This window comes from Pteropus vampyrus, unplaced genomic scaffold, assembly GCF_000151845.1.
Source record: "Pteropus vampyrus isolate Shadow unplaced genomic scaffold, Pvam_2.0 Scaffold486, whole genome shotgun sequence".
Taxonomy (NCBI): domain Eukaryota; kingdom Metazoa; phylum Chordata; class Mammalia; order Chiroptera; family Pteropodidae; genus Pteropus; species Pteropus vampyrus.
The window spans coordinates 851,432-873,363 of NW_011889267.1; the positions used below are offsets into that span (position 1 = coordinate 851,432).

Consider the following 21,932-nt stretch of genomic DNA (forward strand, 5'->3'; position numbering starts at 1 on the left):
TTCTAGAGAATGTGATGAAGGCCCTCGAGGGTATGTGTAACAAGACAAATCAAGACCTTAGATGTGCCCTCCAGTGAGGGGTGAGGTGGCTCACCTTTTGGCCTTGTGTTTTTTTGTTTTGTTTTGAGAAATTTTATAAGTTTATTTGAGCCAAATCGAGGACATACGCTGAGGAGCAAGATATCAAATGCACTGCAGAATAACAGTTTTGCAACTTCTTTATGCATTTGAAATTAAGGAGAGGATTTAAGGAAGATTGGAGAAAGTGAGAGGGATTGGATTACAGGATAGTTAACAAGATTATGTGCTATCTTGAGGGTTAGTAGCCCCTTTCTAGGGGTATTGCTTCTGGTATTTCAAAGATGCATTAACCTAGATGCATAAAAACAATGGTCAGGGCCGGCTTAAAACCTTTCACTAAAGAAGTTATATATAGGCCTGGGGTGTGATTACCCACCATGACTGCCCAGTTAGGAATTTGTGATCAGATTGCCCTATGAAGTTACTATCTGTAGAACTCCATTTTTTGTCCATGGTTCCCCCTTTTGATCAACATATCAATCTGAAGGATATGTTGATGATAAACCTTTTGGTTGGATAGTGTGGTCTCACAGGGCTAGAAAGGCCCATTCCTAGGAAGTCTCAGTAGCAACGTCATCTTTTGATCATTGGGGATGGGGCGATACCACAGGATCTGCCAAATTTTTCCCAAAAAGGGAAGGGCAGTAAATGGAAGGCAGTCAGGTCTTATGTTGGCCTTGCCTTTTTGAAGTATCCTTTGTGAGCTATGGGATAGACGGATGTGTGTGTGTGTGCGCGCATGCATGTGTGTGTGTTTTAATAGTCTTTCTTTAGGGTTGTTACATAATTAATACTTAGAGTAAGAAGAGTGGGGGAAAAAGGTCGGGTAGCAAGACAGTTTTATACCTCTGAAAAAAGGAACTAACATTCCACTTTATGCCATTCCCTGTCAAGTTCTATATATGATCTTTATTGACAAATATTTAATTACAGTATCAAGAATAAAGCTGATCCTGCTATTTAACATCAGCTAGAAAGACCTGCTACTTTGATGTTGTTAAATCTCATCTCTCTTTGTAATCAGCCTTCTTAAGACACAGCTATTATTGGCAGAAGCAGTATTCTTAGTATATGCGAACTGATAACATCTTAACTAACGAGAGAAACCAGAAAACCAAGGGCACTTTACAGTAGTAGAGAAGGGAACTGAAAATATGTGTGTGAGTTGGAGTGGGAATTGTGGGAGAGAGGACAAAAGAAGAGAACTGAGATCATCAATAACATGTTTTACCTATTTAACAATTTGCCAAATGTTGGCCCTTTGACAGGACTGCATGACTAGGTTTTGTTTCTGGGTCAATAAATGAAAACAATGTTGGTTAGCACAGTTCCTGCTGTTGCCATCATTAACAGTTTGGAAAAAAGGAATGTTGTGTATGTTCACACATTTGCACATGCTCAAATCCTAATTTCTATCTTTTTAATTAGAAGTTGGGTAATAATTGGAATCAGAGGCTAGGGCAGTGCCTCAAAAGAAGAAGGAAAATAGCAAGGGAAGATGGCAAATTGCTCACCCCTTTGACGATTAGCTTGATTAGCTGTGTTTTGCTGAAAGGAGTTTCATGGAAATTTTACAGTGGCCAGATACAGTGGGAAGCTGGACTGTCTTCTAGGTGAAGATTGGCCCATCAAATTAATATATATAACTTATTAAGTTACAGCCACTTCTCATTTATGTATGCCCTTCATTGACATTGATGCCTTCTTTCCAGCTTGTTGCAGCTTTACATTTTCTACCCTGTCTCTTATTCCTTCTCCCCTTTTCCACTGCAGATGTCAAAGCTGTCCTGAACTTTCCCTGCCATCTAACCCAAATATCTTAAATTCCCCTTCACCTGATTGCCAGCCCAGAACTTTTCTGGGAAAGGAGAGGAACAAGAAAAGTCAATTGTGAGGTTTCTTCTCCACCTTCTTTTCCTCATCTTTGATAATTTCCCACACATTCATCTCTGGATTATGGCAACATCCTCCCCACTGATCTCCTGCCTCTCTATTTTCTGAATGTTTATATTATAAAGAAATAACCTAGATACCCACTATGCTGATGTTTCTCCCTAAAGTAGCCACAGCTTATTTCAGTCATATATGTACTGGAAGACACACCATCATCACCTATGTATTGCCTTTTTGTTAATCTTTTTTGGGTTGTGCACTGTTCTAAGAAGTTGATAAAAATGATGGACTCTCTTACAGGAAGGAGAGGATGCTCTTATGCATATATACACTCCGGAGAGGTCAAGATTAGGGTAGAAAAATATTCATTCTATTCAGTGACATGAAGGTCACTATGTCCACAGCAAGAATCAACATTTGACGATTGTAAGCAATACTGGAGTATGTTGAGGAGTGAATGGGAAATGAGGAAATAAAGAGAGAAACTATAGACAACACTTTTGAAAATTTCACTGTAATATGAAGGGAAGGAGGACAGCAGATGGAGGGCTATGAAAGGGAGTGAGAGAAGGTTTGCTTCATTTTTATATTAGCATAAATGCTGATGGAAAGGGCCAAGTTGAGAGGAAGAGGTTGAATATGTACAGGAGAAAATCAATATAGAAATAATGTAAGGTTCCTGTGAAGGCAGGAGGAAATGGAATCCAAAGTACAATAGACTTTTGTGGGTAACCACTATATATAACATTGTTTCTGGAGGTTACGAGGAACGCACTTTAGATTCCAAGTAAGTGACTTAGAAATGATCCTTTCCACCACGGCCATTTCATTAGTTTTAAGACTTGAAGGGTTGTCAGTTTTGCCAATCATTTCCCAAAATTAAAGAGGAGACGGAATGGTATGGTAGACTGCAAGAGCCCCAAGCTTGGCTCACATTTTAAAATGTTAGATGACCTTGAGTCAGTTGTTCATGCTTCACCTATAAAATTAAGAATTTAGGCCTGAGGATGTGTTGGGGGCAATATTTTTGTTGTTATAACAACTGGGTGCCACTGGTGTTTGGTGCCCAAGATCAGTGATGCTGATAGTCCTGTAATACACAGGACAGGTTGTCACAACAAAAAATCCTCAAGGCCAGTAGAGCTCCTGATGAGAAACACTGGACCACAGGTGGGTAACCTCTTAGGATGTTTCCCGCAATATGGTTAAAATGATCTAAGGAGTTACAGTAAGTTAAATGCTGCTTTCAAGCCTTTGAAAATCTTTCATATCTCAAAGACGACGCTTTGGTTTTTCCTCAAAGTGGGTAGTGACTTTGGCTGGTTATTGACTATTAAGCACGCTCTTTAGACTGTGTGCTATAGCTACCGTATGACAACCAAGACTGAGAAATATAGATTTGACTTACCTCCATTCTCTTCCTTGTATTTCAGATACTATTGGGATTTTCAGCCCCAAGGTGAGTACTCCTTGATCATTTATGATTTTACACTAAAAATGTGGAGATGATATTTTTTGCTTCCATCTCTTCCAAATAAGCCTCTCCACAGAGTGGCATCAGCCATTTATGAGGAAAGTTAGTGGAGTGTTTAATTAACCTTCACCCTGCTGGGCCCCCTTGCCCTGCTTTTTAACAACATGAGTCTCTGATGCTTCTGCTTTCTAAGCGGATTGGTGATAGATTATTTTATAGAACGAAAGCTGTAATATGCTTTTATTTCTTAAGCTTTGTTAGATGCCAACAGGATCCACTAGCATTCAAATAAAATGGTGGCCGAGTCCATAATAAAAACCTTGGGAGGGCTCCAATTCAACTAATCCTTCATTTGCTCCAGAAATAAATTCTAGTATGTTACCTCCTCAATCACAGTGCTCTTCCACACAGCCTGCCTGTCTGGCAGCAGAGAAATGTCAGAAATGGAGCAGTGTTGAAATTCCCACTAGAACAGTGTTATCACATTTTAATATGAGCCTCACTGCAGCCTCGGTGCTTCTAATTGCTTTCAAACCATTGTTTTCTTGCTTTTGCTTGATGAACCCAGCATCTGGCATGATTCTAAAAAGTACGACAGACAGCTGTGTGCAAGATTTAAAAAAAAAAAAAAAAAAAGGACAAGATTAGAACACATTTTTAAAAGGTTCAAAACTGGCATATTTTTTTCTGAATTCAAACAGTTCGAAAGGGTGTCTTTAAAGTATATGTATTCCTTCTTTTTCACTACTCTGCTTGAGAATGTCAGAAACATCTTTCTGAATGTTAATTAACTTATAAATGGAGATTTTTATTTTCTCAAATAATCATAGAGTATTAGGATCAAACTTGCAACTAGTTTTATGAACTATTTTGCTCTAACTTTTTTAATTAGTTGTAAACTTTTCCCGTACTCCTAATTCTTTTTGCCTTTAATACTATCAGTGTGTCCCATCTCAGAGAACAGTAATACCTTAAGGAAATTTAAATTGTGAATGATACTAGTTTTATTAAATTTTTAATCTTCCTAGCTCCCACTTTATTTTAGTGTATTTTAAGTCTACATAAGGATTTTTTAAAAGCCAATCTTAAGAAATAAAATCTTATCTTTTTAAAGTTTTTTCACTCTTATAAGTTAAAGTCATACTGTTTATAATATTTTAAATAATGTAATATTTTGTTACCATATATCTCACTGTCCTAAAGCATTTATGCCTAAAAACATAAATCAAGAATAAAAAATTATGTATAATAATATAGCAGTTTTCTTTGCAAAATGTGAAATATGCTATTCAGGAAATGGCCTTATAGTTCAGGGTTTAACAGATGTTAACCAAAATCCACAGGGGCCAGAACATGAATCTGAGCTGACAGGAAAGAGTAGAAGTGTGAGGGTAGAATTAATTACCTAAAGGAGAAATAAAGAATTAGTGTCAGAAATATGATATAATAATATGTTGAGGAGAGAAAATAATCTTGGAGCTTAACACAAGAGACTCTCTGGGGCTAAAATGGCAAAGGGCACATCTTACCAGATTCTTATAATAGTGGCAATGCAGTCGTCTCCAAAGCATAGGGCAACTTCTACACAGCCTTTCAGTTTTAGAGGGGGAGGAGAGGTGAGCAGGCAAGACGACAATTTATGTAGACTTAAAATACACTAAAATAAAGAGTTTATTTAGAACAGAAAACTGTATTTGCTTATTGACAGTGGTTGAATATATGTAGCAGTCTTTGCTCATTTGGAAGTAAATGTAAGGAAAGACCAAGTAGAAAAATCTATACTTGTGTATCTTGCCCCCAGCCTTGTTCCTCCTGGTAAGAGATTCTTTTTTGGAGGGAGGCGGGGATGGGGAAGAAGGAGAGTATCTTTTACCTTATCTTTTGGTTGAGGTCTTACTTGACTGTGTGCTTCAGAAACTGGTCAAGTGGGTGTGAGTAGTAATAGGTGTATATAAATTTCTACAGGACAATTTAGGATTATGTAAGAAAGAGAAGAGCTGGCTGGCAGGACCATTTAAAAAGCCCTGGAAGACTAGGTAGTATTGGAAAGGGATTGAGAAATGACAGAAATGATAATCCCAAATTATCCTAGCATTTTTATCCAGGGCAAGATCCTCCATGCAGGAATATGATGGGATGAATTTTATTAACTCTCTATATTTGTCTAAATACACACTTGTGTTCTCCAGGATATTTGGACTAAACCAGAGTCTGGTCTCTGGAAGGAAAATGATCCTTAATTTTAAAAAGATCTCTTATTTATAAATCCCTTTAGTACCACACATTTAATCATCTGTTTATGGTAATGATTTGGCACAGTGTGCTGAAAGGGTGACTTTTAAAAAAAGATGCTTGCCCAGACATAGAGAAGGATTGCAAGCAAAGTTTTTCTTATCCATCATTCCACTCAATCCCAGGTTTAACGTACTGGAGGAGTAACCATTGACTAGTGTTAAGGAGAGTCTTGTTCCTGTACTGGAGAAGAAACATGGCATGTAGAAAACACATGGATGTTGGGTCTTGACAGACAAATCTCACCTATACCAGTTAGCTGAAGGTCAAGTGACATTAGCGAGTTGCTTAATTTCTCTGAACCTCAGCTTCCTTATCTATAAATTGGGGATGTATCAGATACTGAGCAAAGTCCTTTACATGCATTATCTCATTTAACCTTCAGAACAGCTCATAATACAAAGATAAAATCTAGGTTGAAATTAATAAAACGTGACATTATTCTTTTATTTCTATTGTGAGACCTAGTATATTAATGCACAAAATAGTTTATGTATCTTAGACACAAAATACATAGAAGAGTGAGCTTGTTAAAAAAAATTGTTGTTTAAAGTTTAATGTTTTGGATGAAAGAGCATGAGCTTTGAAATGAGACCTGAATTTGAATCCCAGTTCCTCTACTTAAGATGGGTGAGCTACCGCAAGTAACCTAATATCTTCATCTACAAAATCTTCCTAATATCTACTTCACAGTTATTATGAGTTGCAATGAGTTATAATGAGGTAATGAACTCATAAGGAGTGCTTGCCACTTGGTAGGCTCTCACTAAAGTGGCAAGTATTATTTTTATGTTTCAAAGTAGGGGTATGCAAGTAAATCCATGTGTGAAACTTAGACAATATATATTTCACATATCTTTCCATAAAATTTATTCATTCCAGCTGAACCTTGGTGTAGGGCCGTGTAATTCACCATGTATATATTTGTGAGGTTTGCATTTAAAAGATATGTGTACAGAATTTTTATTGGTCGGCCCTTCAGAGGTTAGATTTATGAGACTGTCGCTCTGTAATGTCTAAGACATGTTGAATTGAAGCATGATTGTCACTTCTCGTCTCTTACTATCACATACTTGGAGCATGTAGTTATGACAATTACAAGAAGCAAACCATTAAAGCAGCAAAGAAACACCATCTTTGCACTAAAAAAAAGAGAGAAGGGTTTCCCTTTGAAGTCGAAGAGAAGTGTTTTTGAATTAATGGAGTGCACAGTGATTTTACTAAGTTTTATTTATGAAAATACTCTTTGCATTCATGCCAAAAGGTTTTAGCACAGTCGTAAGTAGGATTTATACAAAGAAACACAGACCAAATTTATGACGTGTTTGCAAATGTAAGAAAAATTCTGAATTTATAATATTTGTAATTTATTGTTAAGTATCTTTCTATCACTATTCCTGGAATGATAATATTTTATAAACACAAGTGTTGGTTATGAACCTAGAATATCCTAACCTACACTACTTTTTAAAAAGAAATCTTCCAGAATGCTTTCTATGTCTTTTGGGGATTTAATAGGAAGAAATGTATACAGGATGAATACTCCTGCCTTTGGCTTTAGCCCAGCCTTTTAGCATCAACAATCTTGACAGCTGCTTTTGTGACTTGACTTCCTTTAGGACTTTCTCCCCTTTCCTTATTTGCTTCATTTTATACAAATTAATCTGTAAAAAGTGAATATACACACAAATTGTTTTGAAGTTAATTACTGACTTTGATACCTTTTCAAATATTTTACTTCCTATACATCTACTGTTTTTTTTAAAGAGTAGAATAATGCATTTTAAAATTAATTCACTGTTTTGCAGCTATTGTCAAAGACAGTAAGACTTTTTTAAATCAAAAGACTTGCTTTTTTAATGTTAAAATTTTCTAAGATTTTTATGTCCTTCGTAAATGTCTGATCCTGGAGTAGATGATATTGAGACCATAAGAAAAAGAATTGACTTGCATGCAGGTGAAAGAAGAAATCATTGGAATCAGATGCTGCTGCCTTCTGTATTCCCTACACATTATATTACACACAAGGATGTTTGGAATAGCAAAGACTCCAGACTGCCTAAATGTCCAACAATAGGGGACTAACTAAGTAAATGATATTATATCCATTTAATGGAATGCCGCATAGAGGTTAAAAGAACGTGTGTGGATGTGTGTAACATGGAACGCTCTCTCCAAGGCATATTGTTAAGTGTAAGAGTAATTTGGGCAAACATTGTAGAGTTTGTTTCTGTGTGTGTGTGTGTGTGTGTGTGTGTGTGTGTGTGCACCTGTGCACATGTGTAAACACACACATGCAGGTGTCCTTGCTTTTATTTATATATAAAGTGTTTTTGAAAGAATACACATGAATCTATTAGCAATGGTAACCTCTGTTGAGGGGTATCTCGGTATAAGTGGAGAAGAAATCTTTCTTATTTATATTCTTTGGTACTATTTGAATTTTTACCATATGCATGTATTATTTTTTTAAGTAAAAATTAGCGAAAATGAAAGATGAAATAAATCTACATGTGCTGATATGGAGCAACCTTTAAGATAAATGATTAGGAGAAAAAGCAGGGAACAGAACAGGACAAGTATTATCATTTGTTAAAAAAAAAAAAAAAAGACACGTACCACACAGCCACATATTATATTTAGATAGAAAATTCATGGAACACCCAAGAAACCTCACAATGCTTGCCTCTGGAAAGAAGATCCAAGAGAAGGGAGGGAAGATGCGCTTTCATTATATGCCTTCTTGTAGCATTTAAAAGTTTTACTTCAAGCATGCTTGACTTTTTTTTATCTGATAAAGAAGCTTACCCCCAAAAAACTTGATTTGACACAGTGGTGAGAGCTCTTTTTCAGTACAATCATGATTTAGTAATTTAATATCCATTTAAGTTTTTTCCTCCTTTAGTTATTAATTTTTACATATGAATTTATGGGCAAGACCCTGATGATGGTATAAACAAGCCGTAATCTCTTTTGCTTAGGGTTGGAGGTGTATATTACTCTCAAAGAAAACTCACCTTTTCTTCAGCATCTTAAAAGATGTTTTACATTTTCAGGCCTGCTAATCTTACCTATAATCCATTACTTATTATATATTATTTTATTTTTACTCTTTGGACATTTGTAAAACTTTTCTTGTATTTACTCATTGCCTGTAGATCATGTTGTCCATTCTTATTTAGCAGAAGATATTGGAACCCAACTGGCCTTATAGTTCCTCTCAAAAATAAGTAATGTTGATGAACTAGTGTAGATATAATAGATCCTAGAATGCATTAGGGACTAGAAGTGGGTGCCAAGGTCTTACTACTACTTGTTATTTGGGAGAAAGAAAAGGAAAAGATAGGAAGAGAGAGCAAGATGAACCAATAATAATAAAATCACTACATCTATGTGGCATTGTATATTTTCCAAAGGATTTTCCTACTGTGAGACTTAAAGCATGATAGTTCCAGAAAGGAAATACATTCTTTGATTAAGCCAAGTCAAAGCTACAATTGGGCATAGAACATATTGGTTTATTTTCTGTGAAGCAGAGTTGAAATACCCAGGATCCAAAAAAATCAAACAGGAGGTGCTGGAAAAAATTTAATATATTGATCTGACTCAACTCAAGCATTAAATTTTGTAAGCATGAAATTCATGCCAAAAAGTGATATTAAAAAAAAAAAAAAATCACTGCCTCACTGCTGCAGTCAGTATGAACCTGAGTAGGACCAGCTCCCTCTTGCCCGAATCATTGACTACATTTGTCTTTATCAGTATCATACCTAATGTGACCACTAGTATTACTACTACTTGTAATAATTTATACTTTTGATTATAGACTTACTTTACTGAAGTAAAAAATACTAACTTATAGCACATGCCATAAGTTCAGGTCATTGACTGTCATTTAGTATGCTTTGCCTTTGAGTAATGATAGTAATTTATAAAGCATGCAGATTTGGAGACTGTACAGCTCAGTGGATTAGAACAAGAGCTTAGTAATCAGACAAGGTGGGGTCAAAGCCTGGCTCTGCCACTTATGAGTCATTTATGTGACTTTGGGTAAGTTAATCTCTGTGTCTCAATTTCCTTATAATTTTGAGATAATAATATATCACAAGATTATTCTGAGGATTAAATGAGATAGTACATGAAGAGTTTTGACCTAGAGCCTGTACCCAGTAAGAGTTCAGTAAGCTATTATAATTTTATTATTACTACAGCTGACTTTCTCCTATAAGTCAAAATATGTTGAAAATTCAGTTGAATAGCTTCATAACAAGAATCAAACACTGAGAATATAGTAGTCCAAGGAAAACACAACTATGAACCAATAATTTCAGGTTATGAGTGCTTGCTTGTCATATGATAAATGTATTCATTCTACAGTATATTTATGCACATACTACCAAATACCTAGGTTTACATGTTTTGAATTCTGTCAAATGCCATTACTATTTAAAATATACTAACTCAGCAGGTTCCATTTTAGTAGCAGTTGAACAATAACAGTGGTAGATGGAATGTGTTAGTGTAAAGCCAGAATGATTGCTGACAGGCTGTAATTTGCTTTATGAAGTGTGTGTTGTCACATATACAATTATCTGGTTTATATTTGTTGCTGCCAGCCCTCCAGTTTGTTAATGTTCAGGAGTTATGCCTTTATGTGAAACCTAAGAAGGGTTAAAAATCTCAGCATTTTCAGGGGATTGGGAGGGGAAAGAGAAGAAGGGTTCACATGGCGGCTACGTATTCCCCTCCCCCCCCACCTCCCACCTTTTCTTTTTTAAGAACTAGGATGATGCTACACACTGCAGCCCACCCTACTGGTCAAAATGAAAAACTGCATCATAAAGGACCATTTTCTTGAAGTAAAGGGAAAAAAAGAACTTTTTAAACACCTTCCTGTCTAACCCACTGCTGACATGTAGCTCATTTTGGAAATATTAAGTTATGCTGCCCTTTTGGTTATTGGATTCACAGGTGTAGTAGTGGTTGTGCTATACGTACTCAATTTGGTTCCATTTATGATCATTTAGACTGTGCTACTCTCTGCAAATGGCATTCATAAAGATTCTTAAGAAATCTGTTATTCCTAGCATGATTATACGATTAGTAAACAGTATTCTAAGTTAAAAAACAGTTTTAGGCTCAATGTATTTCTTGTACATTCAAGATCTAGTTGGAGCAACTTTTTAAAAGAATGATAAATGGAAACTTTCTTTACCTGGCCCATCATTTATTCTGTAGACTTAATGACATTCAGTACTATTATACTCACTGCCAGGGCCTTGGGGGGAAAAAGAATATTTATATATTGAGTTATGGCTAGATGTAGGAGAAAAAAAAAAAAGAAGGGCAGGAAGTCAGACTATATAGAACAGAGAAGAATTTGAGACCTTCACTACATGTGGATTAATCACAAGAACTAACCGCGCAAATCCAAATGGATATTTAGAAACTGGTGAAGCCTCTAAGATGTTCTGTGGGAAATACCATACATTTTCTAATGCATGAATTTGTGCAAAAGAGTATGTAATTTATAGTGGAAGTGTTGACAGAACTTTAGCTTTGGTATTGCAGATGCGTTCCATAATATATTTACATGTGAGTAACATTTCACATATATGGGCACATATGTACCCAGCATATTTCTTTTGTGGGTGTTATTTTCAAAAAATTAGGTAAATGGTTGCAATAAGGAATAATAAGCTGTAGTTTTGCTAATCTTGCCACAGTTCAGCTTTGAGAACTGTATGACTATTAAATTGGTCTGTGAAAATCTGGCAATATTAATGCTATCAAGCATGAAAACTAACTGGATTTGGATCAGGGAGCTTTATTTATAGCATTTTATTTAGGACTTATTAGTTTAAAGGGGGAGCTGTATGTCTCATGGGTTCTTAAATATTAAATAGAGTCAGAAATCATGTGTTCCCTTCCAACGGCAAGAATAAAAACAAAAACCAAAAATTACAGACAATTTTACATTAATTTCAATTTCTTTATATTATCTAAAAATACTTGATGAAGTAATAGCAAACTCTATAAAATTTTGAACCATACCATATAAACAGTTGATTACAGATGTAAATAAAGCCTTTATAATATAGCTCACCATTAATTAGAAGAGAAGTAAAAGATGACTTTATACTAACATTAAAAAACCATTGAGCCTTTACATATTGAATAAGCAAACATATATTTATTTCATCTGTTATTTGTTAGTCTCGCTTGTTTTGTTTTTTTAATGGTTAAACTGTCTTTTTTCATTTCTTTCTCATTTCTTTGGTAAAATTGTCATTATGGCCTGTTTTTGTCCCTAAATAGTACCTGCAAGTTCAGGATCAAATGGGTTTGCTATGAGTCAAAATAGTTACTAGGGGAACATCATCATGGTTCATTTTTTCCCCTGTTTTATTTAGAATTGAATTAGGAAATGAAAGTTTTTAGCAGTTTAATTCACTTCTCCATAAAGTTTATGGAGCAGCCACAGCTGGTTGAATCTATGGCATAAAAAGCCAACTTCTAGTGGCCAAGCTATTGTTTTAGAATTAAGGGGGGAAAACTCATTAACTGTTAATGAAAACACAGGGAATAAAAACAAATAGCACAGAAACCCTAGCAAATAATTACCTTACACCTGACACAAAGCTGCTTTATCTTTCTGCCCCAACTCTCCGAAATTCCCAACTTATCACTCTGCGGAGCATGAATGAAATTGAGTTTGACTCTCAGGAAAGAACAGTAGAGAAATATTCCTCTTATAGGCCCCTCAGCACAATACGCAGTGGAGAACCTGACATTGAATATACTAAGGAGTGTATCTAGTGCCCAATTCTTATGACACTTAGGATAGAGGAGCAAATTACCAGCTAATAGCAGGTGAACCCTTGATATAGTTCCCCCAAATCTTGTTTAGAAATACAAAGAGAAGGCACTGGAGGCAGTGGATGTGATTAATGGAGATATTATGTGTTAGAATATATATCTGTATAGAAATATATTGATTCTGAGCAAGTTGCAATGGGAAAGTGTGTCTCTAGTGGCAAGGGTTCTTGCTTGTGAGAAAGCCACGCTAAGTAGATGGAATTCTGAGCCCTAATTGTGGAGCTGCTGAGTGGAAATGTCTGTCACTATAGTTTGTGATCATTTATGTCTGATCCCACTGGACTATAGTAGTGGCCACTTGGAACTGTGACTGTCAGAGCTGTAGATGAATCCAAAGATCACTTGCAGTTATGTTTTAAGGAAAAATGATGTTCTAAACTTAAACAAATCCAAAATGACCACGGTAATTGCTGGTTCTTCTATAAAACTTTTCACCCATGCATCCTGAGTAGTTGTAATCATTTTAATTACATGGGAGTGTCTATTCAGATAGTGTTAAAGGTTTTTTTCGATATGTGCCCAAGAGAGTTGGGCCACTTGATATGACACTGAAGACACTTATAGCAACATTTCCATCATCAGGAACTAATTATGCTTGGATGTAAAACATATTTGCAAATGTTTCCCCCACTGCAACCACTTTTAGTACTGACCTCAGCTCCTTTTGCTGCGTTGGATTGTGTACCTTTGTTGCTAAATGCTTTACGGAGGCATGGTCTCGTATTTGGCTGTTAAAAGCTCACCTTGGGTAACTATGTTCAAAAACCATAGGAGTCACATGGAAATGCCAAATCCATGTACATATTTTGGGTGAGATTTTAAAAATACAAGGTCTAAATATAATTGGAGTAGCTCCTGGAACAAGAAAAAAAAAATCAGTGGAAAAATTGGGGAAATCCAAATAAAGTCTTTCATTTAGTTAACAGTGACGTACTAATGTTAATTTCTTGGCTTTGACAGATGTACCCTAGTTATGTATGAATTGACTGGGAAAAACTGGATAAAGGGTATACAGGAACTCTCTGTACTATCTTTAAAATACTTAAATAAATCTAAAATTATTCCAAGATAAAAAGCTCATTAAAAAAGAGCAAAACAAAGCAAAGCCTATGCTGATTTGCTTATTTAAAAAAAAAAAAAAAACCTGGCATGCTAGAATGTGTAAGAGTAGATTTGTCAAATTCCTGAAGCAAGCAGAAAACTTTGAGTCTAGACGTTGAAATATAATGTTTAGTATATCATACAAATGTTAAATTTTGTGTGGCAACTCAAACTACTTTTTTTAATAAATAGATTTTGGTTTGGCTCAAATTTTTTAAATTGCTTTAACTTTACAGCTCAGTTTCAGGTCTCCTGGCAGGCAGTCCATTTAGATCATGTTGATAATATAATTTTAGTGGCTTTGCAGTGCTGCAAAGTTTGAATACTTTGACCCTCAGTCTAGTATTTGAGAATTTTTCTGATTATAATGGAAATTTTACAGTGATACTTTAAGCATAACTATAAGCTTTGTATCCTGATCAGTAACCTAATAAAGGAGAGCATTTCTTCTGGCCAGCAACTGTTCTGTGAAGTGTTTTGTTTTTAAAATTTTTCTTCTCCACAATAAAATCCACAGTTTATTTCTAAAATTCTATATCTGCAGGTGTTCAACTCAGTTATGGACATCCACCTACCATTGGTCATATAAGAGTCTAGATATCTAATTTATAGAAAGAGAAGGCTACAGCCATTCTCTTTATACTTTTATATCCTCCCTATCCTTCTAGTTTAATTGTAGGAAATAAACCTTTAAAGTGAGGCAATACAGATTCTATGTAGGTTGTTTGGTTTCACTGCTCCCTAGTTGCAATCCAGGGCCAAAACTCTACAATGTTTACTGAGATTAGCATTGGTGATTTCCTTTGGAAATTAGTATTTGAGATAATATTAAATTCAGTTGAAAATCCCCTTTTCATGTTTGGGAAATGAACTGAGCAGCTGTTGGTGTCCTTTTATCAGCAGACTGTACCTCTGTTTGGGGGATTTTAAGGAAAGCCATTTACAATGCAGAGCCTTTTCTTCCGGTTTCTGAATGAGCTAACATCTTCCGTCTGAACCTTTTAAAGTATTATAATAGCATAGCCCACTTCTACAAAATACAATCCAATGTATGTTGAAAACACCCAAAAGAGATTAGCATTGTTTTAATTGCATAATTCAGTATTGTATATACATTACCTTTCATCAAAGCCATTTTACAGAACAAATATTACCTTCTTAGGGCTTTTAGAATCCCTGAGAGGTTGGTTGCCTAGGCTGTAAACTAGAATTATAAGTAGAGAACTTTCTTAAGATTACAAAACAAGTAGTGATTGAAATTGGAATAGAATCCAGCAAAGTCCAGATTCTCTCTATTTTTACTTCTCTTATTTTTCAGAACAGGAAAGAATATTGACCTTGCTACATCATATTACATATAGAAATTTAATCCTTTTTGTAATTTATTCTATTTCATTTGGAAATGTAAAGAGAAAGAAGCATACATATTTATACAGCTATGTTTTCATTTTAAGTATGATGGAGAAATTTCTCTCTGGTGGTTAAGAGTTCCCCCCACTCTAAGCTAACAGTTTCTAAGTTCTAGTTAGAGAGTTAGTTGAGTGGAAAATTTCCAGGTAAGTTGGTTTTTTCACCTATCTGTTTTACGTATGTTATAGATAATGGCCATCCATATCCATCAAGTAAAAGCTATATCTTTTTTGTGTATGTTTGTGAATAGCAAAAGAAATATACAAAGACCTTTATAAAGATGCCCAAAATATGACCTTATTTTTCTCTTTTGTCCTTCAGGGGGAGACCAAGCTGAAAATTACCTTGGACAGGACAGCTCCGATGATAATCACAGTGGAACTCATGGCCCTTCTCTCACATCAGATGCACCTTTTTTGTCAGATTATCAAGATGAGGGTGAGTGTCATCTTTCTGGATTTTAGGTCATCATACTTTATTATTTTTTGTCCTGGTGTCATCGCCCTTTGTCATTTGAATCAAGCAGTCTTCAGTGGATTCTCTGTATTGGTAATCACTAGTTTACAAAGGACAACTATTTGTTTCATTGCGGGGCTGATCCTCCTAGGTAATTCAATACTTCTGGTTAATGTATTTAGGAAAACACTAATTCCATATTGGAGCAGGAAGGCATCATTATTGATCTTTTTATAATAACCGTAGCTCAAAAGCTAAGAGAGCATTTTAAGTTTCCAGGCCTAATTTACCATTCTTTCAGATTTCTTAACTTCACTGAGTTGGATGAGAATTAGATCTTTCATTTAATAATTATTGGATTATTGATTTATTGTGGATTATTTTAAATTTGTGCGCTTATTATATTATAGTAGGGTATCATTTTTACCCATGCTTCTCACATACCCCTGATCATATTGGTGTTGTTTAAGGTAAGTCACAAGAACCATATGACAAATCTGGAGCGTCAATTTAACTTAAAGATTTGGGAATGAGAGGAGTTAAATAATTCAACTGTTATAAATATTATTTTATATTAAAAACACACTGGAATGTAATAAGGTAGAATGCAAAATATACATGAATTTTTACGATACATGAATATAAAAATTTTGGCCTGGTGGCTGCCAGTTGCTGGCTCAGACTCAGATATCCCAAGGGAAGGGATTTACTGTGCCTCTTCTGGCATCTGGCCACTTGAACAGAAGGTTTGATCATTGATGCACACGGTTATCTTATCAAAGTCTCTCTTGTGCCTTTGCAATGGGGGAGAAAGGTAGAGAAGCTACTAAACTGAGTTCTAAATTGGAAGCATATTATTCACTTAGGGATTAAGAGTAAAGTTGGTAAATTATTCCTTATTTCTCTTTATTAGTCTGTAATCTTTCAATTTATTTTTCTTCCAAATTTCCCTATGAGTCTGGCGTTTTCTAAGAGTTCTTAACCCCTATGTTTTCTTCTCTTTTTAATTTATCCATTAATTTTTATTCTGTTTTGCCTTTTTGGCAATTTATAGTTTTTCCCTTTCATTGAATTGATAACCTCCACAGGCGAACTATGGATTCTGTCACACAGAAGTATTTTATTTTGCTTGAACTTGTATACTAGCACAATTAGTAATACCCAAGTTTTAGAAATTGTGAGATCTGTATATTGGTAATGTGAGATCTGTGTATTGGTTCAGGTATTACACTAAAAACGTTGGCTTGAGAGCTTAATAATTACATTGGTAGCTGATTAATAATTATAGAAAATTAACAGTGCAAAACATTTTTAAAAAGCCTTTCATTTGTTTTTCATTAATCTAATGCTTGACAGAATTAGAACAATAGTCCTTCATTAATCCTTAAGTCATTTATTTGGTATTTCCAACTTTACCAAACATAGCTGAAAACACAGTAAGTAAACCAGAAAGAGCAATAAGTAGACATAGATGTTCCTGAGTCCTGTGTTAACACTTATGTACCTTATTCTTGGGAAAGCCCCAGAGGCCCTCACTGGGGATTCCTCATCTTAGAAATTTCTAACCATGACAACATTTTGATTTCACAGCCCACAGTAGAGGGAAGCGTAAAATTGGAAGAAGGGATATTGTAAAGGCATTATTTGAGGTATAATGAAATAACATTGGGATAAGAAACAGGAAAACAATTAAAAATTTATATAGGAAACAGAATCTATAAATAAGACAAAATTTATATAGGAACTCAAAAAACATAGCAGTCTGGGGCTGTATTGTATTGTAAAGAGAAATAGCCCAAGCTCACCTTTAAGAGCTTAATAAAGTAAAACTTTTTAGCTAACATTTATTGAGCACTTACTGTGTGCCTTGTATCTATGTCCTAAGCAGTTTGCACAAATCATCATTTAATCCTCAGAATAGCCCTAAGAGGTAGATGTTAGAATTGTCTTCATTTTGCAGGTAAGGAAACGGAGACCAAGGGAAGGTAACTTATCTTAGATCCCACAGCTAGGAAGTAACAGTGCCAGGATTTATACCTACACAGTCTGGTTCTAGACTTCTGCTCTTGAACACTCTACTCTCCTTATAATTGTCCTTGTCTGAGTTATTCAAAAAAGGTGGATTCATGTTCCAAACACTTTGGTTAAGGCCATACAGGTACACATAGTATGTTTAAAAATATTTTTATTAAGAAGCTGAAATTTTTTTTTTTAAAATCAATGTCAAAAGAGGTAAATCTATTATCTGGAAAATTCCAAAGTGGGAAGTTTTACTCTATAATGGTTCCCCATAAGAGAAGAGTTAACCGTATTAGCAATAGGAAATTCTTCCTTAATAGATTTATATTTTTAGTCCTGTGCATAAAAGTTAAAAGAATTCCCAAAGTGACAATATCAATGGTAGAGATAAGAATAGACTTGTTTATGTGTGAAAAATTTGATTGTAGGATGATGAGATAATATTTAAATATGAGGTTCCATAAAGCACCGAATCTGGAATGTGCCTAAGTATGTGATGCATAATGAACACAATAAATGTTTGTTTCCTTCCTCTGAAAAAATAAAGATATATACATTTCCTGCAAAATTAAAGAGGTTAGGAAGATGTTAAAATTTTAAGTAAAATTTATAGCCTGCTTAGCTAGATTTTACCATTATAGAGAATAGTAACACTTGACACACTACTTATTCATTATTTTAACAAATACTTATTCAGAGATTATACGGTAATAACAAGGCACTGTACTAAGCTGTAAGTGAAATATGCAGTAAAAAGTCAGACACAGTCCCTGCTGTCATGGAGCTTACCCTCATTGGGAAAACACGCTATTAATAAGTAGACAAATAAATATAAAGTCAGTGTCTTCAGTTGCTGGTGAGATAGCTAAGGCCGTCCTTCAGGAAGAAAAGATGTTTTTTAACTTCCTTGGTAGTAATATTATTTTAGGCTTTTGGAATTTTATCTTTATTAGATAATGAAAGGTCACTGTTCAAATATTTCAGCTTTGTTGCCTTCTACCTCCAGCCAGAGTAATGTCCTAAACGTACAATTATAAAAGGACACATGGTCTGACCCATCCACCCGTAACTTCAGTGATGAAAAGCAATAACCACGGTGCGTGTCGTGTTTGGGACATGCTTTTGTGAAAACTACAAAGAGATCTAGAAGAATATAGAAACTTGGCCAGGTGTACAGCAAAAAATGAAAATCAAGGTTACAGGCTAAACCATGCATAAAAACGAGAGCATGTTGTTACCTACTCACAATTTCTTCTCCTTCTCCTTTGTAAATGCCCTCAACCCAAGAACGGCAGGAAAGAGACACCCACGAACAAACACATAGCCTCACCACTGGGAATGAAAACTTGCTAACAAGTAATGACATTTAGATTTCCAAACCTAGGGAGGCACAGTTCCTACCATTCTGAAAGAAAAAAAATTTAGTATGAAATGCTAAATACAGTAACTTTATAAGAGTCAGTCAGCTATGAAGCTCAAGATCTGATTGCTTTCAAATATATACAGTGGATTTTCAAAATGTACAATGGGTTTTAATGTGTCTGTAAACTTATTTTTTTATTAGTATAATAAAGAACCCCTATGTACATATATATACATTTTTTGAAAGAAGGGTTGGGAAAAGTGATCATTCTATAAACAGGGTATAGTGACTCCTTCTGGAGGAAAAAGAAAAAATTATTTTATAGGAGAGGAAACCTAAAATCTGTAATAATGTATTGTTTATTATGTACTATATATTTTTACATTTCTAATTAAGGAAAAGAGAATGAATGGATAGAAAAGAGATATCTGGAAAGAAATGAGAAAGAATGTTTCTAAAGCTTATTTTTATATCAGGATGTTGAAGGTTAGAGAAGGTTCTTATTCTCCAGCAAAATGAAAAATAGAACTGGAGAAGACTTGCAACCATCTTTAGAGAAGAGTAATAATGAATAAGTGAAGAGCCTGTTGTTGATCAATTTTATTAGTGGCCATTTTTGACTCCATGCCTTTTCTAAAAGGTACATTGAAAAACACAGAATATTTTGAAAACGAAGAGAATCAGATTTTTATGGCTTTATTTTTAGCATTTTTCTTTTTTACATTTCTCTGCTTTCATTTGGTTCTGAATAGTAGTTGTGGATTTAATATTATGAATAACAATAGACTAGCTTTTGTTGATCATTGTGTTTTATTTCTGTAATAATAATAGGAAGAAGATATTGTTTTAATATCTTTCCTAATAGGAGGAAGAATATTTTTTAAACTATTCTACTATTGTAAAATAAAAATGAAAGTTTAATTTATTGATTAGATTTTTGTTGCTGGAATTAATGTTTCTCATCTAGTAATAGGACTCATTTATTGAGCACTTACTATGCTGTACTAAGTGCTTTTCATGAATTATCTCATTTAATTCTCAAACTAGCTCAGAGAAAAAAATACTGTCATTCCCATTTTACAGGTAAAGAAATGGAGGTTTAAAGAAATTCAGTGACTTGGCCAAGGATGACATATCTAATCCATGGGGGTGGGGGTGAGGATTAAATTCTAATTGATTCTAAAGCTACTGCTTTTTGAAGAACCCTGATTAGCTGAATATTTGTCCTTTGAAACACCTGCCCTTAAGGACTTTACATCTTATTCTCTTTATTGCTTTTATTCCACTGAATATAATGTTCATTTAAAAAATAAATGTATTCAAAGCTAAAAATTATCCTCTAAATTCTACTTTAACTGCATCTTATAAAATTTGACATGTATTACTTTTATTATAATTCATAATTCCATTCTAAATATTTTGTAATTTCTTTTATGATATCCTTTTTAACCTATGGGTTATTTAGAAGCATTTGTGTATGTTGTAGTTTTTTTCCTGGTTTTGTTTTTAATTTATTCTGTTTTAGCTTCTAGAGATTATTAAACCTGCAGAATTCTAATTTTATTACATTATATTCTAAGAACATAGTCTATATTATCTAGTCTTTGGACTTAACTGAGACTTCTTTTGTGGCCTGGTAATGATCAGTTTATGGTTATGGGCAAAGAGTGCCCCCAAAGTATTTATTGAATACACTTATATTATCTTTATACTTATAAATAGTATTCTTCAGATCTTTTATATCCTAGCTTTTCTTTCATCTGCTGAAAGGATTGTATTAAAATCTCCAATTTAAAATGGTAGATTTATTCATTTTTCCATGTTTTGTTTTACATTTTCAAGGTCATGTTATTAGATATTCATACAGAGCTCTGTTTAAAAAAGTTTCCCTCTACTTAGCTGGAATCCTATCCCTAGAACTTTCAGTTATTAAGCTAGTTTTTCGATCTAAGTCAACTTATAGCACCCACAGACCTGTTAAAGTCACTGGTACCTAGTAGGTTAAAAGAGTTAATGGCCTAAAAGCAGTGAGCCATTTGCTTCCTTCATACTGGTGGAGTCAAGCCCAGTACTTTCTTCGTGTGTGTGTGTGTGTGTGTGTGTGTGTGTGTGTGTGTGTGTGTGTGTGTGTATGTTTAATGACATAAACTATGTGAACGTATTTAAAGTTTTTAGTTCCTTTTTATTCTGATATGGAAATAATGAAAGTGACTCAAGATAATCTATCCATATATAAATATAGAAATAAGCATTATGTGCATACATACATATATTCAAACAAGCATTTATCTCATTTTTTTTTATTCTTCACGCAGTTGCTTTCATGTTTGTTGCTCAGAGATATATTTTTCTTTAATAAAGGCACATGACTCCTGTCAGTCATAATGGGAGTTATGTGTGTGTGTTTAGAGTATACATTGTGGAAGAACACAAAACTTGTTTCCATTCTGTGTTTTGGGGCGAAAGAATGAATTCTACTGTAAAACACATACTTTTGTGAGCATGGTGGATTTCTGAAAAAGTTTCTGTTGGCTTCAGGTGAGTACATCAGATTTCAGATCATTGTGAGAAATTAAGGACTCAATGTTGAGTTAACTGTGATAAGGGTAAGTAAGCTGTCACTCAGGATTGCAGTGGCCTCCTTCATGAAGATGAATGTTTTATTAGATCGAAGACATCATGTCGTTTATATAGTCTGGTATAAATCACAGATGAAGATGACAAACTGGGTTTCAAAGTTGACAGTAATTTATATAACTTAAACAAATGATTACCAAGGATTATACATGTTTTGTGAAGAATAAAAAAACAATAACAATTATCTGTCTATGAACTACCCATTTTTCATTCTGCAGCCCAGCATGTTGGGCTGTTGGTGCGTGTTTAAACTCTAACCTTCTGTTTAGTGCCCGGTAAAGCACTCTCACATGTGTTGATGGCTGGATATCTTCCATAATGCTTCTT

General features: G+C 34.5%; 1 protein-coding gene across 1 annotated transcript in view; it reads left to right on the forward strand.

Moving 5' to 3' along the window:
- The window catches only part of LOC105307279 (src kinase-associated phosphoprotein 1-like), a 76,320-nt gene extending 54,648 nt beyond the window's left edge, over positions 1-21,672 (forward strand). Inside the window, exons 3-5 of the mRNA XM_011382708.1 lie at positions 3,408-3,433; positions 15,452-15,572; positions 21,636-21,672. Of these exons, the coding sequence (XP_011381010.1) occupies positions 3,408-3,433; positions 15,452-15,572; positions 21,636-21,672 (184 nt within the window). The remainder of the gene's footprint in view (positions 1-3,407; positions 3,434-15,451; positions 15,573-21,635) is intronic.
- The last annotated feature ends 260 nt before the right edge of the window (positions 21,673-21,932 follow it).